General features: G+C 41.2%; 1 protein-coding gene across 1 annotated transcript; it reads left to right on the forward strand.

Annotated features, from left to right (window-relative positions):
- The first annotated feature begins 1,181 nt into the window (after positions 1-1,181).
- Positions 1,182-7,690, forward strand: agr1 (anterior gradient 1). The gene is made up of 8 exons (XM_023980829.2): positions 1,182-1,265; positions 2,285-2,395; positions 2,636-2,699; positions 5,575-5,627; positions 5,890-5,966; positions 6,183-6,246; positions 6,742-6,825; positions 7,495-7,690. Exons 2-8 carry the CDS (start codon positions 2,299-2,301, stop codon positions 7,542-7,544), a joined length of 489 nt encoding a protein of 162 aa, XP_023836597.1. The 5' UTR covers positions 1,182-1,265; positions 2,285-2,298; the 3' UTR covers positions 7,545-7,690.
- Positions 7,691-9,952: the final 2,262 nt, after the last annotated feature.

Here is a 9,952-nt window from a genome sequence, read left to right on the forward strand (position 1 = left end):
CATTAGGAGCACTCCCTTTAAGAGTGTGCTCCTAATCTCCGTTCGTTACCTGTATGAAAGACACCTGGGAGCCAGGAATCTTTTTGATTGAGAAGGGGTCAAATACTTATTTCCCTCATTAAAATGCAAATCAATTTATAACATTTTTGACATGCATTTTTCTGGATATTTTTGTTGTTATTCTGTCTCTCACTGTTCAAATAAACCTACCATTAAAATTATAGACTGATAATTTCTTTGTCAGTGGGCAAACGTACAAAATCAGCAGGGGATCAAATACTTTTTTCCCTCACTGTAAGTCTATTGCCTAATGTGAAAACTGTGTAATCTACTGTAATTTACAGTACTGTAGCATTGTACTTTCAGAACTTTTAAGGGCAATTTGAAACACGTATCTTGCATTGTTTGCTATTGGATTAAATTAACTGGTAGTTAAAACGACTAAATTGAAAAGATCCCATTATGTTGTTTTGGTGATTAAACTAATGTTCTCATTACATTTCACAATAAACTTATATATTTGAATCAATGGTTGTGTGGTTAAATATGGTAACAATCCAAATGAGTGCACAATGACAGGTTTTGAAAACTGGCTGCGTTACAAATGTGACCAGTTTGGAGTTTTCCACTAAGAGTTGTGAAAATGTACCACGTACGAGTTTCTGTAAGACAYATTTTCAGGATTCTGTTTGAGACACTCAAGGTGTGGGTTGATGGTCACTAGACTTGAAMCTGAATGTTATGGATTATTCTCATATCTGTGGATAYTGATTGACGCCAGACAGAAGGTTCATGGACCGAGGACACACTGATTATTCACTGTTGTATTTTAGTAATGACATTCTGTGGACACGTGTGATTCTGTAGCAGCTGACAAAGTCACAGACTTTTGTTTTGACTTCCTTACGACCCTATTGGTCTGGTGTTTACAGAACTTTTGGTGCTGTCTGATTAGGATAAAGGGCCTGTCTCCAAGAAGCCAGTTAGACATTTTATCTTCTTCTGTGCTGGGTTGTGTATCCCTGTTGCAAATTGTAATAAATTGGATAGATTTTTGATTGACTTTAGCAACAACTTATCTCCTTTTGTGAAATTCCTATTACAGTGTATTTGTGAGCTACATTTCATTTGCTTTGTTTCGTGTAATGCCAATCCCATACCTGTTTGGTAAGTTCTGTTGTCTATAAAAAGACCGGAAAATCAAAACCAAGTTACTGTCAGCTTGGACATAGGCTCCAGACACTCCTCGTACGCCTGTGCAATAGGTAAGATATTTATATTATTGAAAAACATTCCTCAGTTGAAACCTGTACTATTGTTATGTTCACTTGATGCAGCATTTGAATAATCTGGGTAGCGTATACGCCTATCGGTGTCAACATTCAGTAYTGTTAAAACCTTCATTTTCCCCTGGCCATTTGGCCAAACAAGAAGCAGATTGACAACGAAATAAACGGTTTAAAGTTGTGAATAAATTAACATTATCTACGCTAACTCTAAAATACAGTATACCAGTACAGGATTTTGTTTTAGCATTTAAAAACACTCTAGTCTAATATACCTGTGTCATTATCAGGAAAAGGAATACTTTAAGGAAATGGGAAACTTAAACAAACAAGTTTGGTCTGTTTCAGTAGGCATATACAGTAGTACTATTCATTAGMCAATTGTGTAGAAATAGCWAAATAAAAGCCACGTTTTTTTCGARAGGGTCCCTTTTTAATGGTACTTCACTTTTATATGGTCAAGAGTGATAGACAATATACACAGGTGTTAGATTGTTATGTGCCCATTCACTGTGCCATTTAGGCTTTAAGTATTCTAGCACATACATCATTGTAATTAAACCGGTCAATCCTGTTCTGACACACAGRCTGCAAAGTCTTCATTCATTGCTCCATTGTCAGATCCAAAATCAGGATCCTTGGCATGCAGAAATGATTTTGAGGTCTAGGCATCAAGGGTGTGTGAGCGAATTCCGAGACAGATAGTCTAACATAGTTGAGTATGGTCTTCACCACCCTATCATAAGGAAGGTTTACTTTCATTGTGACTGACTGGTAAAATAAATGTAAACTGGCCAGTGCACCTGAGATTTGGTGCAAGGTTCCGAGATTATTGAGAAGTTGGCTTTTGCATAGGGCATTGTAGTTGAGAATCTGACCACCACTTTTGGTAAAGATTTTGATGAGATTTTCTTTTGCATAGGGTCCCATGTAAAAAAAATAAAAGTTTAACAGTTAGACTTGACTGCCTCCTCCTCCCTCGCTCTCCCCACTCTCAGAACTGGTGAACGCCATGTATCGGTGGTCTCTCTTTGCCTTGCTCTTTGTCACCTGCATGGAAGTGTCCATACAGAAGAAAACAAAGAAAGGCCCTCAAACTCTCTCAAGAGGTAAGACTTAACATATCTAACCTCCATTGGACTTTACTACTAAAAACAGCTCCTCATCCCCATTACATTAACACCAAATTAAATCAATCTGGTCCAATCTGGTCATTTGTAGSTCAGTTGGGTTCCATCCCCTTACCAACCATAAAATGTATGCACGCATGACAGTAAGTCGCATTTAGATAAAAGCATCTGCTAAATGGCGTATATATTTTATTATATAWWTWTTTTATTTTGCCTCAGGATGGGGGGATGACATTACTTGGGTCCAGACCTATGAGGAAGCCCTGATGACAATGACAGAAAGGTAAGACAAGATATTAGACAAAATACACAACAAGACATATCACATTGCAATTGTGTTTTTTGGTTAGTGGCGTACATTTGAAAATTAGAACAATCTTTCAAATGTCTGAGTGAAACATTTTATTATAGCTACACTATATATACAAAAGTATATGGACAACACTTCAAATGAGTGGATTCAGCTATTTCAGCCACACCCGTTGCTGACAGGTGTAAAGAATGAATCAATCAAATGTATTTATAAAGCCCTTTTCACATCAGCCYATGTCACAAAGTGCTATACAGAAACCCAGCCTAAAACCCCAAACAGCAAGCAATGCAGAATTAGGAGCACGGTGGCTAGGAAAAACTCCCTAGAAAGGCAGGAACCTAGGAAGAAACCTAGAGAGGAACCATGCTCTGAGGGGTTGCCAGTCCTCTACTGGCTGTGCCGGGTAGAGATTATAACAGTACATGGCCAAGATGTTCAAACGTTCATAGATGACCAGCAGGGTCAAATAATAATAATCACAGTGGTTGTAGAGGTCAGCACAAATGTCAGTTGGCTTTTCATAGCCGATCATTCAGAGTTAGAGACAGCAGGTGCGGTAGAGAGAGAGAGTCGAAAGCAGCAGTTCCGGGACAAGGTAGCACGTCCGGTGAACAGGTCAGGGTTCCATAGCCGCAGGCAGAACAATTGAAACTGGAGCAGCAGCATGACCAGGGGGACTGGGGACAGCAAGGAGTCATCAGGCCAGGTAGTCCTGAGGCATTAGCCTAGGTCTCAGGTCCTCCGAGAGAAGAGAAAGAAAGAGAGAGAGAGAATTAGAGGGAGCATACTTAAATTCACACAGGACACAGGATAAGACAGGATAAATACTCCAGATATAACAGACTGACCCTAGCCCTCGGACAGATAAACTATTGCAGCATAATTACTGGCAACTGAGACAGGAGGGGTCGGGAGACACCAATGATACCCCCGGACAGGGACAACCAGGCAGGATATAACCCCACCCACTTTGCCAAAGCACAGCCCCCACACTACTAGAAGGATATCTTCAACCACCAACTTAATATCCTGAGACAAGGCCGAGTATAGCCCACGAAGATCTCCCCACAGCACGAACCCGAGGGGGGCGCCAACCCGAACAGGAAGATCACGTCAGTGACTRAACCCACTCAAGTGACGCACCCCTCTTAGGGACGGCATGGAAGAGCACCACTAAGCCAGTGACTCAGTCCCCGTAATAGGGTTAGAGGCAGAGAACCCCAGTGGAGAGAGGGGAACCGGCCAAGCAGCGACAGCAAGGGTGCCTTTCCGTTCACCTTCACACTCCTGGGCCAGACTACACTCAACCACAGGACCTACAGTGCCTTGCAAAAGTATTCATCCCCCTTGGCGTTTTTCCAATTTTGTTGCATTACAACCTGTCATTTAAATGGATTTTTATTTGTATTTCATGTAACGGACATACACACAATAGTCCAAATTGGTGAAGTGAAATGAAAGTTTAAAAAAATAATAAAAAAATAAAAACGGAAAAGTGGTACGTGCATGTGTATTCACCCTCTTTGCTATGAAGCGACTAAATAAGATCTGGTGCAACCAATTACCTTCAGAAGTCACATAATTAGTTAAATAAAGTCCACCTGTGTGCAATCTGTGTCACATGATCTGTCACATGATCTCAGTATATATACACCTGTTCTGAAAGACCCCAAAGTCTGCAACATCACTAAGCAAGGGGCACCACCAAGTAAGCGGCACCATGAAGACCAAGGAGTTCTCCAAACAGGTCAGGGACAAAGCTGTGGAGAAGTACAGATCAGGGTTGGGTTATAAAAAAATATCAGAAACTTTGAACATCCCACAGAGCACCATTAAATACATTATTAAAAAATMGAAAGAATATGGCACCACAACAAACCTGCCAAGAGAGGACCGCCCACCAAAACTCACGGACCAGGCAAGGAGGGCATTAATCAGACAGGCAACAAAGAGACAACCCTGAAGGAGCTGAAAAGCTCCACAGCAGAGATTAGAGTATCTGTCCATAGGACAACTTTAAGCCGTACACTCCACCTAGCTGGGCTTTACGGGAAGAGTGGCCAGAAAATAGCCATGGGGAAGGCCCTMTCCTGTTTCAACATGACAATGGCCCGGTGCACAAAGTGAGGTCCATACAGAAATGGTTTGTCGAGATCTGTGTGGAAGAACTTGACTGGCCTGCATAGAGCCCTGACCTCAACCCCATTGAACACCTTTGAGATAAATTGGAACGCCGACTGCAAGCCAGGCCTAATCACCCAACATCAGTGCCCGACCTCACATGCTCTTGTGGCTGAATGGAAGCAAGTCCCCACAGCAAAGTTCCATCATCTAGTGTAAAGCCTTCCTAGAAGAGTGGAGGCTGTTATAGCAGCAAAGGGGGGACCAACCCCATATTAATGCTCATYATTTTGGAATGAGATGTTCGACAAGCAGYTGTCCACATACTTCTGGTCATATAGTGTATCTGCTTATGTCACAGTCCTATCCTCACAATGATTATGTCACTATGCCCCATTAATTCAATGTCCCCAAAGAAACGAATCAAATTGAAACTYAAATCCTCATATTTKCTCAGTGCCTGAWTCCCAAATYGCACCCTGTTCCCTACATAGTGCACTACTTTTGACCAGAGTCCTATCAAATGTAGTACACTGAATAGGSACTAGAATACCATTTGGTACTGGCACAATCTATGTGCACTCATATATCCTTAATGACACTCAGGCCTTGGGTTTGGTATATTCCCAGAGACAGTATTTGCTTCTCTGTAAGTACATCCACCCACTACCTATTCTGCAGTGGAATATGTTCATCTTTTGACTGTGTCCTCGTGTTCCAACAGTAAGAAGCCTCTGATGGTCATTCATCACATGGAAGATTGTCCTCATAGTCAAGGTGATACTGCTGTACTTTTATACTCACACATTCTTCATCTAACCACAGTGCCCCCCAACCAAGGTCTTTGTTGCCTTACAATTCAAGTCATTCTGGTCTTTTTGTATCAAGATTTTAATTATATTCMAGACATGATCATTTGTAAGGGCTTGAATGACAAAGGAATTGCAATACACATACAAATTCCACTTTATGAGGATAAAGTGTCGAAGTTGAAGGTGGGGTTCTCACTAACTGTCGTTCTGTCACGGCTCTTTGACAGCTCTGAAGAAGGCGTTTGCTGCTGATAAAGTCGTACAGGAACTTGCCCAAGAGGATTTTGTCATGCTCAATTTGATTGTAATTATCTTTTTAATGCTTTTTCAACATGTACTCATTGGAAGCAATGCAATTATATGGTTATAACCATATTCCAATCACAGATAAAACATTGAATCATGCATTTAATTATTTCCTTACCTGTAGATACATGTTAGATATTAAATGTTAAGGTGAMATGATAGATGTTGATTATTATAAATGTATATTTTTATGTAATTTGGATATATTTTTCAGCATGAGACTACAGACACCAATCTGGCACCAGATGGCCACTACGTTCCAAGAATTATCTTTGTTGGTGGGTCTCTCTTCTTCTACKATGTCATCTGAGGACATCTCTCAATTAGGAAATGAAACCCCATTCATGCTGAATCCCCAGTACATCCCTCTGTCTAATGCTTGCCGTGAGATACTTGATGTAACTGTATTCAGTGCCTCATATAACTTTACTTTTAATTAGTAGCCATTAACCAAATAACAATCAGACAACATGCATTTTTGATTCAGGGATCAATCTAATGTATGAGTCGCCGTAGTGTTAGAAATTGAGTAGTATGAATAAAGCATTACAATCTAGTTATTCATGCACCCATAATGATGTGTTCTGGTTGAAAGAAACATGTGGCTGCAGACATTCTCTAACACCCAACCCAGTCTGGAATGTAGAACTTCTTCTTTTAAGTAGTGCTCCTCCAAAATTGATAACTGTCTCTGTAACCCCCATCCCCTTACCCCCCCCCCCTCTCTCACACACACACACACACACACACACACACACACCTTTTTTCTACAGATCCATCCATGACTGTGCGTGCTGAGCTTGTTGGGAAGCACGGGAGCCACATGTTCGCCTACAAGCCGAGCGACATCCCGTACTGTGAGTGTACCTCTTCTTCTCTTCATCCCTAATGAGGTCCTATGAGATTCAGTTATCCTCCTGTTACGTGCTTAACACACACACACCCACATCCCCCCCCCAAACTTTTTTCCCCCTTAACACAAACTGAACTTACTTATTAATTAGGTTCTACTCTTTCTTCCTTCACCTTATCCCCTAACTATTTGGGACAGAGAGTTGGGAGATGCAACCACAAAATAATGAGAATGCTTCATAGTTCTTAGGTGGAGAAAAGGTGGGCGGGTGAGGGGGTGGGTGAATACTATGTATATGAAAGTTTTACTGGAAGAGTGTGTCAAGGTTTTCTGACAAAATTGCTGAAGAAGTAGGAAAGAGTGTGATAAGGGCAAATCCAGGCGTCAGGTGCTCAAATTAAAATCTGAAAAGTGAAAGCATGATTATTATTATTAGTCAAGAAATTAAGCAAATTATTACTGTAATTGCTGGAAGTTTAAAATAATGAATTGTTTGGTCTATCTAGACTACTAACAGAATTTGTAAAGCAAGGTTGGGGTCGGGGCCATTTCAATTCAGTCAATTCTTGAATTGCATTCCCATTCTCTTCATGACTTGAAATGGAATTGACCCCTTCCCTGGTGAATAGATTTTTGCTCAAGCTTCTTGTCTATTGTGCCCCTTTCTCCACAGTGGCCGAGAACATGAAGAAAGCCAAAAWTCTACTGCACACTGAACTGTAACCTCACAGCCTTTTCAACACTGTACCCATAATCTACTGGGCTCCTCCCMGTTCCAGAGGGGTTCACTGAGTCTTGGACAGTCTTATGTTTACACAGAATGTATACAATAGATAAATCAATAAAGATGAATGACAGTGTGCACTGAATTTGTTGATCTTCATTGACCCCAGATGCTAAAACAGGAAAAAAAATGTATTTAACTCAGTTATATGGGCATTCTCTGTGAGGGCTGTTGACATGACTTTGCTATACATTTTTGCAGACTCTAAGAGGATACAATAATATTTAAAAAAAAATATCAGACTTCTATCTGCTCAGTGCTTAATACATTTATAATGAAGGCATGTATACAAAAAAAACACTGTAGACCCTATTCTGTGTATCTAAGACGCCCTGCACATAGCCCTGCAAACATGGGGTTTGTTAGGTAACATCAAAGATACTCTAAGTCAGGGTTTCTCAAAGTGGGGTCCATCTGTGGCCAGATCTTAAAATATATGGGAGAAACTCCCCAACTATAAGCAGTGGGGAGAACAAGTTTTGATACACTGCCGATTTTGCAGGTTTTCTACTTACAAAGCATGTAGAGGTCTGTAATTTTTATCATAGGTACACTTCAACTGTGAGAGACGGAATCTAAAACAAAAATCCAGAAAATCACATTGTATGATTTTTAAGTAATTAATTTGCATTTTATTGCATGACATAAGTATTTGATACATCAGAGAAGCAGAACTAATATTTGGTACAGAACCTTTGTTTGCAATTACAGAGATCATACGTTTCCTGTAGTTCTTTACCAGGTTTGCACACACTGCAGCAGGGATTTTGGCCACTCCTCCATACAGACCTTCTCCAGATCCTTCAGGTTTCGGGGCTGTCGCTGGGCAATTACGGACTTTCAGCTCCCTCCAAAGATTTTCTATTGGGTTCATCTCTGGAGACTGGCTAGGCCACTCCAGGACCTTGAGATGCTTCTTACGGAGGCCACTCCTAGTTGCCCTGGCTGTGTGTTTTCGGGTCATTGTCATGCTGGAAGACCCAGCCACGACCCATCTTCAATGCTCTTACTGAGGGAAGGAGGTTGTTGGCCAAGATCTCGCGAACATGGCCCCATCCATCCTCCCCTCAATACGGTGCAGTCGTCCTGTCCCTTTGCAGAAAAGCATCCCCAAAGAATGATGTTTCCACCTCCATGCTTCACGGTTGGGATGGTGTTCTTGGGGTTGTACTCATCCTTCTTCTTCCTCCAAACACGGAGAGTGGAGTTTAGACCAAAGCTTTATTTTTGTCTCATACCACATGACCTTCTCCCATTCCTCCTCTGGATCATCCAGATGGTCATTGGCAAACTTCAGACGGGACTGGACATGCGATGGCTTGAGCAGGGGGACTTGCGTGCGCTGCAGGATTTAATCCATGACGGCGTAGTGTGTTAGCTAATGTTTTCTTTGAGACTGTGGTCCCAGCTCTCTGAGGTCATTGGCCAGTCTCTGCCGTGTAGTTCTGGGCTGATCCCTCACCTTCCTCATGATCATTGATGCCCCACGAGGTGAGATCTTGCATGAGCCCCAGGCCGAGGGTGATTGACCGTCATCTTGAACTTCTTCCATTTTCTAATAATGCGCCAACAGTTGTTGCTTCTCACCAAGCTGCTTGCCTATTGTCCTGTAGCCCATCCCAGCCTTGTGCGGGTCTACAATTTTAGCCCTGATGTCCTTACACAGCTCTCTGGTCTTGGCCATGTGGGACGGTTGGAGTCTGTTTGATTGAGTGTGTGGACAGGTGTCTTTTATTACAGATAACGAGTTCAACAGGTGCAGTTAATACAGCTAATGATGAAGGAACAGGAGGGCTTCTTAAAAGAAGAACTAACAGGTCTGTGAGAGCCGGAATTCTTACTGGTTGGTAGGTGATCAAATACTTATGTCAATGCAATAAAATGCAAATTAATTACTTAAAAGTCATACAATGTGATTTTCTGGATTTTTGTTTTAGATCCGTCTCATCAGTTGAAGTGTACCTATGATAAAAATTACAGACCTCTACATGCTTTGTAAGTAGGAAAACCTGCAAAATCGCAGTGTATCAAATACTTGTTCTCCCCACTGTGTGTGCTAAGCTTGTAGCATAATACCCAAAAGACTAGAGGCTGTAGTCATTGCCAAAGGTGCTTCAACAATGTACTGAGTGAAGGTCTGAATACCTATGTAAATTTACTATTTCAGTTGTTTTTTTAAATATACATTGCAAACATTTCTAAAAACTTGTTTTTGCTTTGTCATTATGGGGTATGTTGTGTGTGGATGTGATGAGGAAAATGTTTTTTTATATCAAATTTTAGGAAATTAAGGCTGTAACGCAACAAAATGTGAAAAAAGTCAATGGGTCTGAAACAAACTCTTCTG

Source organism: Salvelinus sp. IW2-2015, linkage group LG36, assembly GCF_002910315.2.
Source record: "Salvelinus sp. IW2-2015 linkage group LG36, ASM291031v2, whole genome shotgun sequence".
Taxonomy (NCBI): Eukaryota; Metazoa; Chordata; class Actinopteri; order Salmoniformes; family Salmonidae; genus Salvelinus; species Salvelinus sp. IW2-2015.